Here is a 22,292-nt window from a genome sequence, read left to right on the forward strand (position 1 = left end):
TGGGATTGTGGTTGGTGCAGACTTGATGGGCCGAATGGCCTGTTTCTGCACTGTAGGGTTTCTATGATTCTATGAAACCACATTTGACTTCTAACTTATCACTGTTCATTCGGCTCCTCGAGCCTGATCCGCCATTCATTTTGATCATGGTCCTCATCAAATTCAATCTCCCGTTCCCCCCCTCCTTCCCCCCCATATCCCTTGATCCCTTTCGCCCCAAGAGCTATATCTACTTCTCAAAATCACAAAACATTTTGGCCTCAATTACTTCCTGTGGTAGTGAATTCCACACATTCACCACTCTCTGGGTAAAGAAATTTCTCCTCACCTCAAATCCTCAAATTATGACCCCTAGTTCTGGACTCCGCCCCCCCCCCCCCCCCCCCCCCACCTTTGGGAACATTCTTTCTGAATTTACCCTGTCGAACCCTGTTAGAATTTTATAAGTTTCTATGAGATCCCCTCTCATTGTTCTGGACTCCAGTGAATATAATCCTAACCGACTTAGTCCCTCCTCAGACGACAGACCTGCCATCCCAGGAATCAGCCTGGTAAACCTTCGCTGTACTCCCTCTATAGCAAGCGATCCTTCCTCAGATAAGGATGCCAAAACTGCACACAATGCTCCAGGTGTGGCCTCTCCATGGCCCTGTACAATTACAGTAAAACATCAATTGTACAGGGCCTGTACTCAAATCCTCTCGCTATGAAGGCCAACATATCATTGCCTTCTTTACTGCCTGTTGTACCTGCGCGCTTACTTTCAGCGACTGATATACGAGGACACCAAGTTCTCACTGAATATCCACCTCTCTCAATTTACACCCATTCAAGTAATAATCTGTCGTCTTATTATTGCTACCAAAGCGATAATCTCACATTTATCCACATTATACTGCATCTGCTATGTGTATGCCCACACACTCAGCCTGTCCAAATCATTCTGAAGCATCTCTGCATCCTCCTCACAGCTCACCCTCGCACCCAACGTTATATCATCTGCAAATTTGGAGATAATTCATTTAGTTCCCTCTTTCAAATCATTAATATATAATGTGAACAGTTGGGGTCCGAGCACAGATCCCTGTAGAACCCCACTAGTCACTGCCTACTAATCAGAAAATGACTCATTTATGCCAACTCTTTGCTTTCTATCTGCTAACCAGCTTTTTATCAAGACATTACCTGCAATCCCATTTACTTTAACTTTACATAGTAGCCTGTTATGTGAGACCTTATCAAAAGCCTTCTTAAAGTCTAAATAAACTACATCTACTAGTTCTCCTCGGTCAATTCTACTAGTTACATCCTCAAAATTCCAATAGATTCATCAGGCATGATTTCCCTTTTGTAAATCCATAATGAAGGAGCAGCGCTCCAAAAGCTCATGATTCTAAATAAACCAGTTGGATTTTAAGCTGGCGTTGTGAGACTTCTCACTGCGCCCACAGGTAGTGGTTGATGAGAACAGAGCTGCTATGTTTAGAGGGAAGCTAAATAACCCCAAAGGAGAAAGGATTGCTGATAGGGTGAGCTGGTGAAAAGGGGTGGGAGGAGGCCTTTGTATGGAACATAAACACTAATATGGCCTGTTTCTGAATCACAGAATCATCATAGAATCATAGAAACCCCACAGTACAGAAAGAGGCCATTCGGCCCATCGAGTCTGCACCGACCACAATCCCACCCAGGCTCTACCCCCATATCCCTACGAATTTACCCACTAATCCCTCTAACCTACGCATCTCAGGACACTAAGGGGCAATTTTAGAATGGCCAATCAACCTAACCCGCACATCTTTGGACTGTGGGAGGAAACCAGAGCACCTGGAGGAAACCCACGCAGACACGAGGAGAATGTGCAAACTCCACACAGACAGTGACCCAAGCTGGGAATCGAACCCAGGTCCCTGGAGCTGTGAAGCAGCAGTGCTAACCACTGTTCTACCGTGCCGCCCCTGTGCTGTATTTTCTTGGTAATTCCACAGAAAAACATTCCCTGTGACCGATCCACAAAGCTCTTGTGAATCATTCTGAAGAGATCTCACCTGCATGATTTTTCTCATTGTTTCGGAAGTCCCAAAGATTGCAACAAGTCCAACCAGTCATGGAGGTGTTTACCCTCCAATGGAGCGGTAGTCCCAATCCCACTTGCTCTATTTCCATATTCATTTAACCTCTCATTTCATTCAGCCAACCATCTAACCTGTTGACATAATCTCTGCTAGGATCCACTGTCCCACAACCCTCTGTATGAAAAAGTTCCTGCGGACATACAAACGTGGGCCATTCGGCCCCTCAGGCCTGCTCCATCATCTGCTGAGACCAAAGCCGATCTGATTGTGCCTCGACTCCACTTTTCTGTCTGCCCTCTTCCCCTCCCCCCCTGCCCCACCCCCACCCCCATAACTCTTGTTTCACTTGTCAATCAAAAATTTGTCATCCTGAATATATTCAGTGACCGAAGCCTCCACTGCTGTCTGAGGGAGAGAATTGCACAGACTAATGACCCACTGAAAAAAACATTCCTCCTCATCTCTGTCTCAAGTGGGAGGCCCCTTATTTTGAAACTGTGTCCCCTCGTTCTAGATTCCCCCACGAGGGGAATCATCCTCTCAACATCTACCCTGTCACGCCCCCTCAGGATCTTACCTGTTAATTTTTCTCAACTCCAGTGGGTACAGGGCCAACCTGCTCAGTCTTTCCTCATAAAGGGGACATAGCTTTAAATTGAGGGGTGATAGATATAGGACAGATGTTAGAGGTAGGTTCTTTAATCAGAGAGTAGTAAGGGCGTGGAATGCCCTGCCTGCAACAGTAGTGGACTCCCCAACATTAAGGGCATTTAAATGGTCATTGGATAAACATATGGATGATATTGGAATAGTGTAGATTAGATGGGCTTTAGATTGGTTTCACTGGTCGGCGCAACATCGAGGGCCGAAGGGCCTGTACTGCACTGTAATGTTCTATGTTCTATGTAAAACAATCCCGTCATCCCAGGAATCAGCCCAGTAAATCTTCCCTGAACAGCTCCCAATGCTAGTATATCCTTCCTTAAGTAAGGAGACCAAAACTGTACACTATACTCCAGACACAGTCTTACCAATTCCCTATACAGCTGTACCAAGACTTACCTACTTCTATCACAGAATTGTTAGGGGTAGAAGGAGACCATTCAGCCCATCGTGTCTGCACCAGCTCTCCAAACAAGCATCATGACTTAATGCCGTTCCCATGCCTTTTCCCTGTACATTGTTTCTATTCAAATAATCATCTAATGGCCTCTTGAACTTGCCTCCCCCACACTTCCAGGCAGCGCATTCCAGACCCCAACCACTCTTTTTTTTCCCTCACATTACATTTGCTTCTCTTGCAAATCACTTTAAATGTGTGCCCTCTTGTTCTTGAACCTTTTAAGAGCCCCTTGCAACAAAGGCCAATGTTCCATTTACCTTAATTACTTGCTGCGTGCTAACTTTTTATGATTCGTGTACAAGGACACACAGATCCTCCTATACTGCAGTATTCTGCAGCCTCTCCATTTAAATAATACTCTCAGTTTCTGTTCTTCTTGCCAAAGTGAGCAGCCTCATATTTTCCCACATTATAATCCATCTGCCAATTATTCACCCACTCACTTAACCGATCTGTATCCCTTTGCAGACTCTTTCCTCCTCACAACTCACCTTTCGACCTATATTTTGATTGTCAGCAGATTTGGCTACAATACAGTCAGTCCCTTCATCCCAGTTGTAAGTTGAAGGTAATGAGTTGAGGCCCCAGCACTGTTCCTGGTTTGCCAGCCTGGATATGATCCATTCATCCCCAATCTCTTTCCTGCTCATTAGCTCTCTGTCCTAAACATCTGTTTAATCTTGGGTCTATATCCCCTCTTCTGATAGATTCAGGACCCGAATTCTCCCAAAAAATGACCCAAGTGTCATCTCCGGCAGGAAAAGCGGTGAGAATATTCCACCGGATCCACATCACAATTCTCCCAAACTTGAGTCATTTTTTTGGAGCCTGGGGGGAGATATTCCCCTTGGAAAAAGATGTGTGGGATTGAAAGGTACCGGCAAGACCGGCTCCTCAAAGTGCCCCAATCTCGAAGTAAATTTGAAGGTCCCCCTCTTCCCCCATCCGACTCCCACCCACGGACATCGCAAACCACGCAGACCTGGGGAGCACCCCAACCCTTGACCCTGGAGGGGCACCCACTCCTTCACAAAATGTCCAGATCACCACCACCCACCATGAAGGTGTGCCACCCCTTCCCCCATCATAGTGTTTGCCAGTGTTTGCCAACTGTTTGCCAGTGTCAGGAGGTAATGTCAGGACACTGCCCAGCCAGGGGGCAACAATGGCCTCTGAGCCCCCAATATGGCCATCATGCCTGGTCTCTGTGGAGACCTGTCGCGATTCCCGCTGGCTTCCTGTCGCGCTGGTGGGTCAGTGAATACGGGAACCGGTGAATCAGGCTAAAACCTGGAAATGCATATTTAAATGAAGATTTCAGTATGCTAATCTAGTTCACACCCTCACTGGGTCTAAAGCAGATTACGTTGCCATGCGGGTAGGGGGAGGCGGAGAATCCCAAAAAGCTTTCTGCCCGGCGCGAATCGCGTTTGGCCATCTCGCTGGATTCTCCACCATGATGCGATTTAGATCGGGGCGCACGGGGCCAGAGGATTGGCCCCTCAGTCTGTTCCTATCTTTCTCCCATCCTTTGATCATTTTGAATAACTCTCTATTTTATTCTCACTCCATCATTTCCTCTCTCCTGATGAAGGGGGCAGTTTTCCCAGCTCGGTCGTCGTATTTTCTCGTGACAGATAATATTCCTAATCACCAGCTCAACAGAGTCCTGAACTCAGATCTGCACCCTGTACTGTCACTGGACTAAGGTTCAAATAGATTCCCCATTACATCTGGATTTTTCAATTCTTTCCCTCTTGTTAGAAAGCCAGTATGTCTTTCGCTTTTTTAATCGCCTTGTCCATTTGAGGTGCTGCCTTGACATCATAATCCTGAATCCCCAAATGCCTCTTATTCTCCACATCACTCCCCCCCCCCCCCCGCCCCCCGTTCCCAATCAAATTATCGATATTACCTTCTGATTGTGTAATGGACAACCTCACTGCAAATCCAGGCATCACACAGATGTTAAAGCCTGAATTTGATAATAAATGGAGAAAAATGACTTTACATTTCTCCGCCACTGAGTATTTTACATGCAATGCAATGTGATGGAGCCTATGGTGCATTGTAGGATAGACAGTCTGAAAATACATAGCACAAAGAGCTTTGATTTTAATATGATCAAAGCCATCAATATCTCTTTGCTGTCTTTTGTTGCCCATTAATCCTCATTTCTGTTCTTTTTTCCCCCCTGACCGTTTTTGCTATTCAACAACTGTAGGCAGCACAGTTACACTGGTTCTTGCCCATTAGATTCTAAGTCAAATCCTTTCCTGCCCGGACTGTCATGGCTTCTCAGTTTCCACAGTAAGATGTCTAACAACACCAGGTTAAAGTCCAACAGGTTTATTTGGTACCAAATGCCACTAGCTTTCGCAACGTGCTGCTCCTTCGTCAGGTGGAGTGGGAGATGCGCTCACAAACAGGGCATACAGAGACACAAACTCAATTTACAGAATAATGATTGGAATGCTAATCAAGCTAATCAATGCTAATACAGCTAATCAAGCCTTAAAGGTACAGACAGTGTGAGTGGAGAGAGTGTTAAGCACAGGTTAAAGAGATGTGTATTGTCTCCAGATAGGACAGCGATTGAGATTTTGCAAGTCCAGGCAAGTTGTGGGAGTTACAGATAGTGTGACGTGAACCCAAGATCCCGGTTGAGGCCGTCCTCATGTGTGTGGAACATGGCTATCAGTTTCTGCTCAGCGACCCTGCGGTGTCGTGTGTCGTGAAGGCCGCCTTGGAGAACGCTTACCCGAAGATCAGAGGCTGAATGCCCGTGACCGCTGAAGTGCTCCCCAACGGGAAGAGAACAGTCTTGCCTGGTGATTGTCGAGTGGTGTTCATTGATCCGTTGACATAGCGTCTGCATGGTTTCCCCAATGTACCATGCCTCAGGACATCCTTTCCTGCAGTGTATCAGGTAGACAATGTTGGCCGAGTTGCAAGTGTATGTACCGTTTACCTGGTGGATGGTGTTCTCACGTGAGATGATGGCATCCATGTCAATAATCCGGCACGTCTTGCAGAGGTTGCTGTGGCAGGGTTGTGTGGTGTCGTGGTCACTGTTCTCCTGAAGGCTGGGTAGTTTGCTGCGGACAATGGTCTGTTTGAGGTTGTGCGGCTGTTTGAAGTCAAGAAGTGGGGATGACCTTGGCGAGATGTTCGTCTTCATCGATGACATGTTGAAGGCTCCGGAGGCGATGTCGTAGCTTCTCCGCTCCGGGGAAGTACTAGACGACGAAGGGTACTCTGTCCACCGTGTCCCGTGTTTGTCTTCTGAGGAGGTCGGTGCGGTTTTTCACTGTGGCGCGTCAGAACTGTCGATCGATGAGTCGAGCGCCATATCCTGTTCTTATGAGGGCATCTTTCAGTGTCTGGAGGTGTCTGTTGCGATCCTCCTCATCCGAGCAGATCCTGTGTATACGGAGGGCTTGTCCGTATGGGATGGATTCTTTAACGTGTTTAGGGTGGAAGCTGGAGAAGTGGAGCATCATGAGGTTATCTGTGGGCTTGCGGTACAGTGAGGTGCTGAGGTGACCGACCTTAATGGAGATGTGTGTGTCCAAGAATGCAACCGATTCCGGAGAGTAGTCCATGGTGAGTCTGATGGTGGGATGGAACTTGTTGATGTCATCATATAGTTGTTTCAGTGATTGTTCACCATGAGTCCAAAGGAAGAAAATGTCATCAATGTATCTAGTGTATAGCATCGGTTGAAGGTCCTGTGCGGTGAAGAAGTCTTGTTCGAACCTGTGCATGAAGATGTTGGCATATTGAGGTGCGAATTTGGTCCCCATGGCTGTTCCGTGTGTCTGGATGAAGAACTGGTTGTTGAAGGTGAAGACATTGTGGTCCAGGATGAAGCGGATGAGTTGTAAAATTGCATCTGGAAACTGGCAGTTGTGGGCGTTGAGTACTGAGGCCGTTGCAGCAATGCCATCATCGTGGGGGATGCTGGTGTAAAGTGCCGAGACATCCATTGTGACGAGGAGTGCTCCTGGTTCAACTGCTCCATGTGTGCTGAGTTTCTGTAGGAAGTCCTTCGTGTCGCAACAAAAGCTGGGGGTTCTTTGTACAATGGGTTTCAGGATGCCCTCGACAGAGCCAGAGAGGTTCTCGCACAGGGTCCCATTGCCCGATACGATGGGACGGCCAGGTGTGTTTGCCTTGTGTATCTTCGGGAGGCAGTAGAGATCTCCAACGTGGGGAGTACGTGAGATGAGAGCACGGAGGGTGTTCTGAAGGTCCGGATCAAAGGTCTTGATCGGTGTGTTGAGTTGACAGGTGTGTTCTTTGGTCGGATCTGCAGTAACTGTATGTAGTGTTCCTCGTTGTTCAGTTGTCGGTACACTTCTTTGCAGTAATCCGTTCTGTTCAGTATGACGATGGCCCCTCCTTTGTTGGTTTGATGACAATGTTGCGGTTGGTCTTGAGAGCGCGAATGGTGTTGCGTTGTGCTTGGGTGATGTTCGGGGCTGTCTTGTGAGTGCGGTTGATGAATTTGGTGTTGACGCACCTCCTGATGGCTTGGGCATACATGTCAAGTCGAGGGCAGCGGCCTTCCGGAGGAGTCCAATTCGACTCTTTCCTCTTCAGATGCACTGCGGATCTCTCTGTCGGCTGTTCCGATTCATTGGCTGTCTCATTGTGTTCGCTGCTGGCCTCTTGGGGTTTGTGGAAGAACTCATGCAGCCTCATTCGCCTGATGAATTCCTCTGTGTCTGCTGCGAGACTGATGGGGTCTATTTTGGTGGTGGAGCAAAATTGAGCCCTCGGCCGAGAACTTCGATTTCATCTGGTTGAAGTGTATAGTCCGACAAGTTGACAATCGACTTCCCTGTAGTGGCACTGTTTTCTACTGTGGTACCGGGGGAGGCTTGGTTGCTGCTGGTGGTGATGCCGAGTTTCTCAAGTCATAGACTCATAGAAATCATAGAAACCCTACAGTGCAGAAGGAGGCCATTCGGCCCATCGAGTCTGCACCGACCACAATCCCAACCAGGCCCTACCCCCACACATTTTACCCACTAATCCCTCTAACCTACACATCTCAGGACACTAAGGGACAATTTTTAACCTGGCCAATCAACCTAACCCGCACATCTTTGGACAAGTTTCCTGTTCTTGGTGTGCATGTAGATGGCGTAGTTCCTTTGTCTCGTCTGCTTGGCAGAGTTTCGCCGCTGGTCTGCGTCCTGAGCGCAAGTTGAGAATGTGGACTCTATCTTGGTTTCCAGGCTGCGGCGTTTGCTGTAGAGTTGGTGTATGAGGTGGTTGAGGAGGGTGAGAGAGGTTCGACGGCAAAGTCTCTCAGCGTAGTCTGTGTTATAGGTTGACCTGAGTGGGTTCGTGATCTGTAGTCTTTTCGGTATCTTGTCTGCTTTCTTGCATCTTTGTAGAAACTTGATGTCTCTGTCGATATGCGCGATCTTCTTGGAGATCCTCTCCATTTGGAGCCGGCGGTTTGCGGTGTCCATGGTAGTCATGATGTGGAGATGCCGGCGTTGGACTGGGGTAAACACAGTAAGAGGTCTAACAACACCAGGTTAAAGTCCAACAGGTTTATTTGGTAGCAAATGCCACGATCTATCGGAGCGTGCTGCTCCTTCGTCAGGTGGAGTGGGAGATGTGCTCACAAACAGGGCATACAGAGACACAAACTCAATTTACAGAATAATGATTGGAATGCTAATCAAGCTAATCAATGCTAATACAGCTAATCAAGTCTTAAAGGTACAGACAATGTGAGTGGAGAGAGCATTAAGCACAGGTTAAAGAGATGTGTATTGTCTCCAGACAGGACAGCTAGTGAGATGTTGCAAGTCCAGGCAAGTTGTGGGGGTTACAGATGTGTGACGTGAACCCAAGATCCCGGTTGAGGCCGTCTTCATGTGTGCGGAACTTGGCTATCAGTTTCTGCTCAGCGACCCTGCGGTGTCGTGTGTCGTGAAGGCCGCCTTGGAGAACGCTTACCCGAAGATCAGAGGCTGAATGCCCGTGACCGCTGAAGTGCTCCCCAACGGGAAGAGAACAGTCTTGTCTGGTGATTGTCGAGCGGTGTTCATTCATCCATTGTCGTAGCGTCTGCATGGTTTCCCCAATGTACCATGCCTCGGGACATCCTTTCCTGCAGCGTATCAGGTAGACAACGTTGGCCGAGTTGCAAGAGTAGGTACCGTGTACCTGGTAGATGGTGTTCTCACGTGAGATGATGGCATCTGTGTCGATGATCCGGCACATCTTGCAGAGGTTGCTGAGGGAGGATTGTGTGGTGTCATGGCCACTGTCCTCCTGAAGGCTGGATAGTTTGCTGCGGACAATGGTCTGTTTGAGATTGCGTGGTTGTTTGAAGGCAAGAAGTGGGTGTGTGGGGATGGCCTTGGCGAGATGTTCGTCTTCATCGATGACATGTTGAAGGCTCCGGAGGAGATGTCGTAGCTTCTCCGCTCCGGGGAAGTACTGGACGACGAAGGGTACTCTGTCCACTGTGTCCCATGTTTGTCTTCTGAGGAGGTCGGTGCGGATTTTCACTGTGGCGCGTCGGAACTGTCGATCGATGAGTCGAGCGCCATATCCTGTTCTTATGAGGGCATCTTTCAGTGTCTGGAGGTGTCTGTTGCGATCCTCCTCATCCGAGCAGATCCTGTGTATACGGAGAGCTTGTCCGTAGGGGATGGCTTCTTTTACGTGTTTCGGGTGGAAGCTGGAGAAGTGGAGCATCGTGAGGTTATCCGTGGGCTTGCGGTATAGTGAGGTGCTGAGGTGACCGTCCTTAATGGAGATGCGTGTGTCCAAGAATGCAACCGATTCCGGAGAGTAGTCCATGGTGAGTCTGATGGTGGGATGGAACTTGTTGATGTCATCATATAGTTGTTTCAGTGATTGTTCACCATGAGTCCAAAGGAAGAAAATGTCATCGATGTATCTAGTGTATAGCATCGGTTGAAGGTCCTGTGCGGTGAAGAAGTCTTGTTCGAACCTGTGCATGAAGATGTTGGCATATTGAGGTGCGAATTTGGTCCCCATGGCTGTTCCGTGTGTCTGGATGAAGAACTGGTTGTTGAAGGTGAAGACGTTATGGTCCAGAATGAAGCGGATGAGTTGTAAAATTGCATCTGGAAACTGGCAGTTGTGGGCGTTGAGTACTGAGGCAGTTGCAGCAATGCCATCATCGTGAGGGATGTTGGTGTAGAGTGCCGAGACATCCATTGTGACGAGGAGTGCTCCTGGTTCAACTGCTCCATGTGTGCTGAGTTTCCGGCAGGACCATCCGAATTCTAATCGGGACCAGGGTCCATCTCTGTATTATGTGTTCACTCTCTACCTCAGAGACACTGAGGCCAATGTTTATACTGCATGCCCCCATTTCCTGCCCCCTCCGTATACCCAACACAATCTACTCGTCCTTCCTCAGCAGCCGAGCTGGGATTGCCGAATTCAGCACAGATTGGGAAGCAAAGCCCCGAACTTTCTGACTATGCAAGAACATGGGAACAAACGGAGGCCATTCAGCCCCACCAGCCTGTTCTGCCATTCAATTCACTCATTCCGATCTGCATCTCAGTGTCATTTATCTGCCACAGCTCCACATCATTCGCTAACTTTAGCTCACAGGCTATCCCAGCATCCACAGCGTTTGCAAGGAGAGAATTTTCAGCTTTCCATTGCTCCTTTATGTGAAATCGAGTTTTCTGATTTTAACCCTAACTGGTCAAACCCAAATTTTAAGATTGTGCCCCTTTGTTACACAGAAACATAGAAGACAGGAGCAGGAGGAGGCCATCTGGCCCTTCGAGCCTGCTCCACCATTCATCACGATCATGGCTGATCATCCACTTCAGTAGCCTAATCCTGCTTTCTCCCCATAACCTTTGATCCCATTTGCCCCAAGTGCTATATCCAGCCGCCTCTTGAATACATTCAATGTTTTGGCGTCAACTACTTCCTGTGGTAATGAATTCCACAGGCTCACCATTCTTTGGGTGAAGAAATGTCTCCTCATCTCCGTCCCTGTATCCTCAGACTGTGACCCCTGGTTCTGGAGTCCCCCACCATCGGGAACATCTTCCCTGCATCTACTCTGTCTAGTCCTGTCAGAATTTTATAAGTCTCTGTGAGATCCCCTCTCATTCGTCATTCGCGAAAACAATCTTAACCTAGTCAATCACTCCTCATACATCAGTCCCTCCATCCCCGGAATCAGCCTGGTAAACCTTCGCTGCACTCCCTCGAGAGCAAGAACATCCTTCCTCAGAGAAGGAGACCAAAACTGCACACAATACTCTAGGTGTGGCCTCACCAAGGCCCTGTATAATTGCAACAACACATCCCTGCTCCCGTACTCATCCTCTCGCAATGAAGGCCAACATGCCATTTGCCTTCTTTACCGCCTGCTGCACCTGCATGCTTACCTTCAGTGACTGGTGCACAAGGACACCCAGGTCCCGCTGCACACTCCCCTCTCCCAATTTACAGCCATTCAGGTAGTAATCTGCCTTCTTGTTTTTGCTTCCAAAGTGAATATCCTCACATTTAACCAAATTATACTGCATCTGCCATTGATTTGCCCACTTATTCAACCTGTCCAGATCATTCTGAAGGATCTCTGTGTCCTTGTCATAGTTCACCCTCCCACCCAACTTGGTATCATATGCAAACTTTGAGATGTTACATTTTGTTCCCTCATCCAAATCATTAATATATATTGTGAATAGCTGGGGTCCCAGCACTGATCCCTGTGGCACCCCACTAGTTACTGCATGCTAATTTGAAATGGACCCACTAATTCCTACCCTTTGATTCCTCTCTGCCAAAACGTTCGTCATTCCCCCGGAGAGAGATTTTCTCCCTGTCACCCACATCAAATTCCTCATTTTAACCATTTCGATTAGATTATTGTTCAATCTTCTACACCCAATACAAACCAAGATTATTCACCCTGCCCTCGTCACTTAAATCTTTAAATCATTTAGTTGAATCTGTATTGCACCCCCCAACCCCACCAAGGCCAATTGATTCTTAACATAAGAACTAGGAGCAGGAGTAGGCCATCTGGCCCCTTGAGCCTGTACCGCCATTCAGTAAGATCATGGCTGATCTTTTCGTGGACTCAGCTCCCCTTACCCACCCACTCACCATAACCCTTAATTCCTTTACTGTTCAAAAATGTATCTATCCTTGCCTTAAAAACATTCAATGAGGTAGCCTCAACTGCTTCACTGGGCAGGGAATTCCACAGATTCATAATCCTTTGTGTGAAGAAGTTCCTCCTCAACTCAGTCCTAAATCTGCTCCCCCTTATTTTGAGGCCATGCCCCCTAGTTCTAGTTTCACCTGCCAGTGGAAACAACTCCCCTGCTTATCTATTATCTATTCCCTTATATGTTTCGATAAGATCTCCCCTCATTCTTCTGAATTCCAATGAGTATAGCCCCAGTCTACTCAGTCTCTCCTCATAAGCCAACCCTCTCAGCTCCGGAATTAACTTAGTGAATCTCCTCTGCATCCCCTCCAGTGCCAGTGTATCCTTTCTCAAGTAAGGAGATCAAAACTGTACACAGTACTCCAGGTGTGGCCTCACCCAGCACCTTATACAGCTGCAACAGAACCTCGCTGTTTTTAAACTCCATCCCTCTAGCAATGAAGGACAAAATTCCATTTGCCTTCTTAATTACCTGCTGCACCTGCAAACCAACTCCTTGTGATTCTTGCACAAGGACACCCAGGTCCCTCTGCACAGCAGCATGCTACAATTTGTTACCATTTAAATAATAGTCCATTTTGCTGTTATTCCTACCAAAATGGATGACCTCACATTTGCCAACATTGTACTCCATCTGCCAGACCCTTGCCCATTCACTTAGATTATCTATAACCCTTTGCAGACTTTCAGCGGCTTCTGCACACTTTGCTCTGCCACCCATCTTAGTGTCATCTGCAAATTTTGACACACTACACTTGGTCCCCAACTCCAAATCATCTATGTAAATCGTAAACAATTGCGGTCCCAACACTGACCCCTGAGATACACCACTAGTCAACCAGAAAAACACCCATTCACCCCACTCTTTGCTTTCTGTTAGTTAACCAATCCTCTATCCATGCTAATACATTACCTGTAACACCTTTATCTTATGCAGCAGTCTTTGGTGCGGCACCTTTTCAAATGCCTTCTGGAAATCCAGATACATCACATCCACAGGTTCCCCATTGTCCACTGCACATGTCAAAGAATTCCACCAAATTAATCAAACATGACCTACCCTTCATGAACCTATGCTGCGTCTTATCAATGGGACAATTTATATCCAGATGTCTTGCTATTTCTTCCTTGATGATAGATTCAAGCATTTTCCCTACTACAGAAGTTAAGCTAACCGGCCTATAGTTACCCGCTTTTTGTCTACCTCCTTTTTTAAACAGTGGCGTCACATTTGCTATTTTCCAATCTGCGGGAACCACCCCAGAGTCCAGCGAATTTTGGTAAATTACCACGAGTGCATTTGCTATTTCCCCCCATCTCTTTTAGTACCCTGGGATGCATTACATCAGGGCCAGGAGACTTGTCTACCTTTAACCCCATTAGCTTGCCCAACACTACCTCTTTCGTGATAATGATAGTTTCTAGATCCTCACTTGCCCTAGCCTTCCTGTCATCAATTTTTGGCATGTTATTTGTGTCTTCCACTGTGAAGACCGAAACAATGCCTCAGCCATTTTTATTACATCCCCTTCTCATCCTCTAAAGGACCAATGTTTACTTTAGCCACTCCTTTTCATTTTATATATTTGTAGAAACTTTTGCTATCTGTTTTTAAGTCTGAGCTAGTTTACTCTCATAATCCATCTTACTTTTCTTTATAGCTTTTTTTGTGGCTTTCTGTTGATCTTTAAAGATTTCCCAATCCTCTAGTTTCCCACTATCTTTGCCACTTTGAATGCATTTTCTTTCAATTTGATACCCTCGTTTATTTCCTTAGATATCCATGGCTGATTATCTCTTTTTCTACAGTCCTTCCTTATCACTGGTATATAGTTTTGCTGAGCACTGTGAAAGATCACTTTGAAAGTCCTCCACTGTTCCTCAATTGTCCCACCATAAAGTTTTTGCTCCCAGTCTACCTTAGCCAACTCCTCCCTCATCCCTTTGTAGTCTCCTTTGTTTAAGCACAAGACACTGGTATTGGATTTTACCTTCTCACGCTCCATCTGTATTTTAAATTCAACCATACTGTGATCGTTTCTTCCGAGAGGATGCCTAACTGTAAGATCATTAATTATTCCTGTCTCATTACACAGGGTAAACACAGTCCAACGCCGGCATGTCCACATCATCATTACACAGGACCAGGTTAAAGTCCAACAGGTTTATTTGATAGCAAACGCCACTAGCTTTCGGAGCGCTGCTCCTTCATCAGGTGAGTGGGAGATCTCCCACTCACCTGACGAAGGAGCAGCGCTCCGAAAGCTAGTGGTGTTTGCTACCAAATAAACCTGTTAGACTTTAACCTGGCGTTGTTAGACTCCTTACTGTGTTTACCCCAGTCCAACGCCGGCATCTCCACATCATTACACAGGACCAGATCTAGGATAGCTTGCTCCCTCGTAGGTTCCATTACATACTGTTCAAGGAAGTTATCGCGGACACATTCTATGAACTCCTCCTCAAGGCTCCCTTGACCGATCTGGTTTGACCAATTGATATGTAAATTAAAATCCCCCATGATAATTGCTGTACCAGTTTTACATGCATCAGTTATTTCTTTGTTTATTTCTCGCCCCACCATGATATTATTTGGTGGCCTATAGACTACGCCTATCAGTGACTTTTTCTCCTTACTATTTCTAATTTCCACCCAAACATAGAAATATTGGCCAGAATTTTACATTACATTAAAAGACACCGGCCGCATATCCCTCTGTCATTGTGCACGAAAGTTGGAATTGTGCTTGTTGCTGGGACGGCAGTTTAGCGCATTGAGGGTCCAATTCAGTGCAATTTTACCTCTGTTTTTATAGTTGGCGGGCGGGTGATTGGTCAGGCAGCTTTTGCATTTGAGCTTCGACCTCAGTCAAGGATGGGATGAATTTAAAAAGGAGATTGAGGTCCACCTTTTCCTTTGCAGTTATTTCTCCATTCTAATTTGGAAGTTACTTTGGAAACTTTCAGGCAGTGAGTTCCAGATCAGAGCAATTCTCTAATTAAGTTCCCTATCTCGGATACCATTCCAATCAAACAAAAGTAAAATTCTGCCGATGTTTGAAATCTGAAATAAAAACTAAAAATGCTGGAAATAATCAGAAGGTCGGGCAGCATCTGTGGACGGAAACAGTTAATGTTTTGGGTCATTCTGATGAAAGGTCGTCACCATTCTAGTAAATCTCCCCTGAAACTTGACATCCTAAGGTGTGTTGCCCAAAATTGAGCACTGTTTCTTTAGTAACCATTTTACGAGGTGTGGATGTCGCTGGCTAGTCCAGCATTTATTGCCCATTCTTAATTGTCCTTTAAGAAGGTGGTGGTGAGCTGCTTTCTTGAACCACCGCAGTCCATGTGGTGTAGGTACACCCACGGTGCTGTTAGGGAGGAAGTTCCACGATTTAGACCCAGCAACAGTGAAGGAATAGTGATATATTTCCAAGCCAGGATGGTGTGTGGATTGAAGGAGAACTTGCAGGTGGTGGTGTTCCCATGTGTCTGCTACCCTTCCAGATATTAGCAGTCATGGTATTACAACTGAAGCCTAACTAATGATTAGTGAAGGTTGTACACATTTCCTTGCTTTGATTTATCTCTATTTATAAAGCCCAAACATCAGAGCTCCCATTCCCATTGAATTCTTGGCCACTGCTTGTATTTCTGTCAGCCATTACATCTTCCACAGTTCTGCAGCCTAGGCTTGAAACACTCTTTTGCATTCCCCAAGCTGATGTGGAAATATCTTTGAGTGAAGACAGGAGACTTGTCCTGTCCTCAGTCAATGTCCCATTGCTTTCCCCCCCCCCCCCTCCCAGCATCTCCCTCTCATTAGTCAGTTTAATTATTGAGCTGGAGAATTCACCCAGGGAGCTTACAGGGAATACTTTGACTTCCTCAGGCACGGAATGGGTGGATCCAGAAGATCCGACGGTCATCGCGGAGGCAGAGCTGCTGGGAGCTGCAGCATCCATTGAGGCTGCAGCCAAGAAACTGGAGCAGCTGAAACCCAGAGCCAAACCAAGGGTGAGTGAGACAGAGTGGCTCAGAGAGCAGTCCAGTGCTGCGTGCACCGGCTTCCTCATCCTGATCCATCTAAACCTGCATAGCATAGTAGGAACCTCCAGACCATCCATGCTTCTAGTTGCTATAGCAATCTCAGGTAGTCTCAACCATTGCTCTCCTCTTATTGGCTGGTCTGGGGGATTGGCCAAGAACTATTGTCTTTTTGAAGTGAATCCAAGCTGGATGTTTCCTGCAGAACGCTGTGTGATATGTTTGATATATTAGGTTGTTACTCAAGTCAACTATATATCAAACATATTGCTATAGTGTCCTGCCCTGTCTCCTGGGTACAAAATTTTATCACAGGCTAAAGAGCTATTACGATAGGAGGCAAAACAATAACGGATTAAAAGAATTGGTTCTGGAACAGAAGAAAACCTAATGTAATTGGTCACTGATTCCTGCGAAACCGCTTTGCACGTTATACCGCCAGGCTCCATTTAATTTTGCAATAGCTTACACGGGAATTAAGTGGCAAAATAACTGTCACGGACTGGCGTTTTTTTCTGGTTGGAAGATAGGTTTTTAGTTCAGTACAATAAGCTTTGTGAGGTGCAAAGGGTGCTTTGCATGGGGCACCTTGCCCGAGATGTTGTGTCTGGGACATTGTCTGGAATTCTCCGGCCGTTCACGGCGGCGGGATTCTCCAGCCCCTCGGCAGCGCACCCCCGCCCACGGGTTCCCCGCCGGCGTGGGGTGACATCATTTGGAAGTCCCATTGACAGCGGCGGGACAAGGGAAACCATCCGCTAGCAAACAACGTGCCAACTCCCGCCGGCAGAATACACGCGGCTAGGAGGCCGGAGAATCTTGCCTGATGTGTCTGGGACGTTGCGCCTGGGACATTGTGTCTGGGACATTGAGTCTGGGGCGTTGTGTCTGGGGCGTTGTGTCTGGGGCGTTGTGTCTGGGCTACGTTATACCCTTTAACAATGTCTTTACTTTCCCTGTAGCAAGCGGACGAGACCCTTGACTTTGAAGAACAGATTCTGGAAGCTGCTAAATCGATTGCGGCTGCTACCAGTGCGCTGGTAAAGTCTGCCTCTGCTGCACAGCGAGAGCTTGTTGCCCAAGGAAAGGTGAGCCGGAGAGTTGTTACTGGCCAAAATGCATCTGAGCTACATTTCAGTGACTTCTTACCCTCTCTGCCACAACTCTAATGGGTGTTTTTCTCCATCAACAGGTTGGGGCCATCCTTGCGAATGCAGTGGATGATGGACAGTGGTCTCAAGGTCTTATATCTGCAGTAGGTGTTTGTTTTAAGGATTACAGATTGGGAATTAAGAGCCTTTGTGTCATTCATGTTAAGCTGCTGTCAATCAGATGATTGATTTTGATTTGATTTGATTTGATTTATTATTGTCACATGTATTAGTACACCTTGAAAAGTATTGTTATTTGCGCACTCTACAGAGTGTACCGAAAATAGAGAAGGAAAGGAAAGAGTGCAAAATGTAGTGTTGCAAACATAGCTCGGGTGTAGAGAAAGATCAACTTAATGCAAGGTAGGTCCATTCAAACGTCTGACAGCAGCAGGGAAGAAGCTGTTCTTGAGTTGGTTGGTACGTGACCTCAGACTTTTGTATCTTTTTCCCGACAGAAGAAGGTGGAAGAGAGAATGTCCGGGGTGCGTGGGGTCCTTAATTATGCTGGCTGCTTTGCCGAGGCAGTGGAAAGTATAGACAGAGTCAATAAATGGGAGGCTGGTTTGCGTGATGAATTGGGCTACATTCACGACATTTTGTAGTTCCTTGTGGTCTTGGGCAGAGCAGGAGCCATACCAAGCTGTGATACAACCAGAAAGAATGCTTTCTATGGTGCATCTGGAAAAGGTGGTGAGAGTCTTGGCTGACATGCCAAATTTCCTTAGTCTTCTGAGAAAGTAGAGGTGTTGGTGGGCTTCCTTAACTACAGTGTCGGCATGGAAGGACCAGGGCAGGTTTATTGGGGATCTGGACACTTAAAAACCTGAAGCTCTTGACCCTTTCTACTTCGTCCTCATTGATGTAGACAGGGGCATGTTCTCCTTTACGCTTCCTGAAGTTGATGACAATCTCCTTTGTTTTGTTGACATTGAGGGAGAGATTATTGTTGCCTCACCAGATTCTCTATCTCATTCCTGTACTGTCTCATTGTTGTTTGAGATTGTTACAGTAACTGCCACTTTTCCAGCCTCTTTCTGCACTGTAGGGGTTCTATGAAGCTTCATGTATCAGTGTTACTCTGCAGAGTAAGCTCTGTATTTGTGTGTTACTCTGCAGAGTAAGCTCTGTATTTGTGTATTACTCTGCAGAGTAAGCTCTGTATTTGTGTGTTACTCTGCAGAGTAAGCTCTGTGTCTCAGTGTTACTCTGCAGAGTAAGCTCTGTGTCTCAGTGTTACTCTGCAGAGTAAGCTCTGTGTCTCAGTGTTACTCTGCAGAGTAAGCTCTGTGTTTGAGTTCCTCATGATGTGGAAATGCCGGGGTTGGACTAGGGTAAACACAGTAAGAAGTTTAACAACACCAGGTTAAAAGTCCAACAGGTTTATTTGGTAGCAAAAGCCACAAAAGGTGTGGCCTTTGCTACCAAATAAACCTGTTGGACTTTGCCTGGTGTTGTTAAACTTCTTTCTGAGTTCCTCTGCAGAGTAAGCTCTGTGTCTCAGTGTGTTGCTCTGCAGAGTAAACTCTGCATCTGTGTTACCCTGCAGAGTAAGCTCTGTATCTGTGTGTTACTCTGCAGAGTAAGCTCTGTGTCTCAGTGTGTTACTCTGCAGAGTAAGCTCTGTGTCTCAGTGTGTTGCTCTGCAGAGTAAGCTCTGTGTCTGTGTTACTCTGCAGAGTAAGCTCTGTGTCTCAGTGTTACTCTGCAGAGTAAGCTCTGTGTCTCAGTGTGTTGCTCTGCAGAGTAAGCTCTGTGTCTGTGTTACTCTGCAGAGTAAACTCTGTGTCTCAGTGTGTTACTCTGCAGAGTAAGCTCTGCGTATGTGTGTTGCTCTGCGGAGTAAATTGCATCTGTGTTACTCTGCAGAGTAAGCTCTGTGTCTCAGTGTTACTCTGTAGAGTAAGCTCTGTGTCTCAGTGTTACTCTGCAGAGTAAGCTCTGTGTCTGTGTGTTACTCTGCAGAGTAAACTCTGTGTCTCAGTGTGTTATTCTGCAGAGTAAGCTCTGTGTCTCAGTGTGTTATTCTGCAGAGTAAACTCTGTGTCTGTGTTACTCTGCAGAGTAAGCTCTGTGTCTCAGTGTTACTCTGCAGAGTAAGCTCTGTGTCTGTTACTCTGCAGAGTAAGCTCTGTGTCTCAGTGTGTTACTCTGCAGAGTAAGCTCTGTGTCTCAGTGTTACTCTGCAGAGTAAGCTCTGTGTTTGAGTTCCTCATGATGTGGAAATGCCGGGGTTGGACTAGGGTAAACACAGTAAGAAGTTTAACAACACCAGGTTAAAAGTCCAACAGGTTTATTTGGTAGCAAAAGCCACAAAAGGTGTGGCCTTTGCTACCAAATAAACCTGTTGGACTTTGCCTGGTGTTGTTAAACTTCTTTCTGAGTTCCTCTGCAGAGTAAGCTCTGTGTCTCAGTGTGTTGCTCTGCAGAGTAAACTCTGCATCTGTGTTACCCTGCAGAGTAAGCTCTGTATCTGTGTGTTACTCTGCAGAGTAAGCTCTGTGTCTCAGTGTGTTACTCTGCAGAGTAAGCTCTGTGTCTCAGTGTGTTGCTCTGCAGAGTAAGCTCTGTGTCTGTGTTACTCTGCAGAGTAAGCTCTGTGTCTCAGTGTTACTCTGCAGAGTAAGCTCTGTGTCTCAGTGTGTTGCTCTGCAGAGTAAGCTCTGTGTCTGTGTTACTCTGCAGAGTAAACTCTGTGTCTCAGTGTGTTACTCTGCAGAGTAAGCTCTGCGTATGTGTGTTGCTCTGCGGAGTAAATTGCATCTGTGTTACTCTGCAGAGTAAGCTCTGTGTCTCAGTGTTACTCTGTAGAGTAAGCTCTGTGTCTCAGTGTTACTCTGCAGAGTAAGCTCTGTGTCTGTGTGTTACTCTGCAGAGTAAACTCTGTGTCTCAGTGTGTTATTCTGCAGAGTAAGCTCTGTGTCTCAGTGTGTTATTCTGCAGAGTAAACTCTGTGTCTGTGTTACTCTGCAGAGTAAGCTCTGTGTCTCAGTGTTACTCTGCAGAGTAAGCTCTGTGTCTGTTACTCTGCAGAGTAAGCTCTGTGTCTCAGTGTGTTACTCTGCAGAGTAAGCTCTGTGTCTCAGTGTTACTCTGCAGAGTAAGCTCTGTGTCTGTGTTACTCTACAGAGTAAGCTCTGTGTCTGTGACTCTGCAGAGTAAGTTCTGTGTCTGTGTTACTCTGCAGAGTAAGCTCTGTGTCTCAGTGTGTTACTCTGCAGAGTAAGCTCTGTGTCTCAGTGTGTTACTCTGCAGAGTAAGCTCTGTGTCTGTGTTACTCTGCAGAGTAAGCTCTGTGTCTCAGTGTGTTGCTCTGCAGAGTAAGCTCTGTGTCTGTGTTACTCTGCAGAGTAAGCTCTATGTCTCAGTGTGTTACTCTGCAGAGTAAGCTCTGTGTCTGTGACTCTGCAGAGTAAGCTCTGCGTCTGTGTTACTCTGCAGAGTAAGCTCTGTGTCTGTTACTCTGCAGAGTAAGCTCTGTGTCTGTGTTACTCTGCAGAGTAAGCTCTGTGTCTGTGTTACTCTGCAGAGTAAGCTCTGTGTCTGTTACTCTGCAGAGTAAACTCTGTGTCTCAGTGTGTTACTCTGCAGAGTAAGCTCTGTGTCTCAGTGTGTTACTCTGTAGAGTAAGCTCTGTGTCTGTGTTACTCTGCAGAGTAAGCTCTGTGTCTCAGTGTTACTCTGCAGAGTAAGCTCTGTGTCTCAGTGTGTTACTCTGCAGAGTAAGCTCTGTGTCTCAGTGTGTTACTCTGTGGAGTAAGCTCTGTGTCTGTGTTACTCTGCAGAGTAAGCTCTGTGTCTCAGTGTTACTCTGCAGAGTAAGCTCTGCGTCTCAGTGTTACTCTGCAGTGTCAGGCAATCTAAAACACGGGGGCACGGTCTCAGGATAAGGGGCTGATTATTTAGGAGTGAGATGAGGAGAAATTATTTTCTTCGAAGAGTTGTGAACCTTTACAATTCTCAACCCCAGAGGGTTAATGGCTGCTCTGTCGCTGACTATATTTAAGGCTGGGATAGGTTGTTGGTATCTCGGGGAATTGAGGGATATGGGGAGTGCGCAGGAACGTGGTGCTAAAGCCTACAATCAGCCATGACCATATTGAATGGTGGAGCAGGCTGACAACCTCTTCGGTCTTTTCTCATTCCTTGTGTTATTGTTAGAAAGCAAACTGTTTGTATTGTGTTTTTCACAGGCCCAAGATGTTCCATTCCACCTCACCGTCAATGAAGTACTTTTGAATACAGTGACTGTTGTAATGTAGGAAATATTCAGCCAATTTGTGCACAGCAATCTCCCACAAACAGCACTGTGATAATGACCGGACCATCTCCTTTTGTGATATTGGTTGAGGGATAGATATTGATCAGGGCACCCGAGAGAGCTCCCCTGCCTCTTCTCCAAAGTAATAGTGCCGTGGGATCTTTTACATCCAGTGCTGGGGAGAGGGGGGGGGAGGGGAAATGGGGGCCAGACTTTTGTAAAACAGCACCTCGAACAGTGCAACACCCCTTCATTATTGCAGGGGGAGTGTCAGTCTGGGATTGGTGCTCAAGTCTCTGGAGTGGGATTTGAACTGAAGATCTTTGGATTTCGAGGGAATCATGCTACCCACTGAACCAAAGCTGTGCCGCGTGGGCTTGCTGCGTATTCCATTGTATTAATGCAGCTTGGTAAACTACAG

The 22,292-nt window shown here is 46.7% G+C and overlaps 1 protein-coding gene across 7 annotated transcripts in view; it reads left to right on the forward strand.

The window, feature by feature from the left end:
* Nucleotides 1-22,292, forward strand: part of LOC144480588 (talin-2) — a 410,923-nt gene that overhangs the window by 378,166 nt on the left and 10,465 nt on the right. For all 7 annotated transcript variants that reach the window (XM_078200210.1, XM_078200216.1, XM_078200214.1 and 4 more), the window contains 3 exons: nucleotides 16,305-16,429; nucleotides 17,422-17,547; nucleotides 17,652-17,714. In XM_078200210.1, coding sequence (XP_078056336.1) covers nucleotides 16,305-16,429; nucleotides 17,422-17,547; nucleotides 17,652-17,714 — 314 coding nt within the window. The remainder of the gene's footprint in view (nucleotides 1-16,304; nucleotides 16,430-17,421; nucleotides 17,548-17,651; nucleotides 17,715-22,292) is intronic.

The sequence above is a fragment of the Mustelus asterias genome, chromosome 29, assembly GCF_964213995.1.
Source record: "Mustelus asterias chromosome 29, sMusAst1.hap1.1, whole genome shotgun sequence".
NCBI lineage: Eukaryota > Metazoa > Chordata > Chondrichthyes > Carcharhiniformes > Triakidae > Mustelus > Mustelus asterias.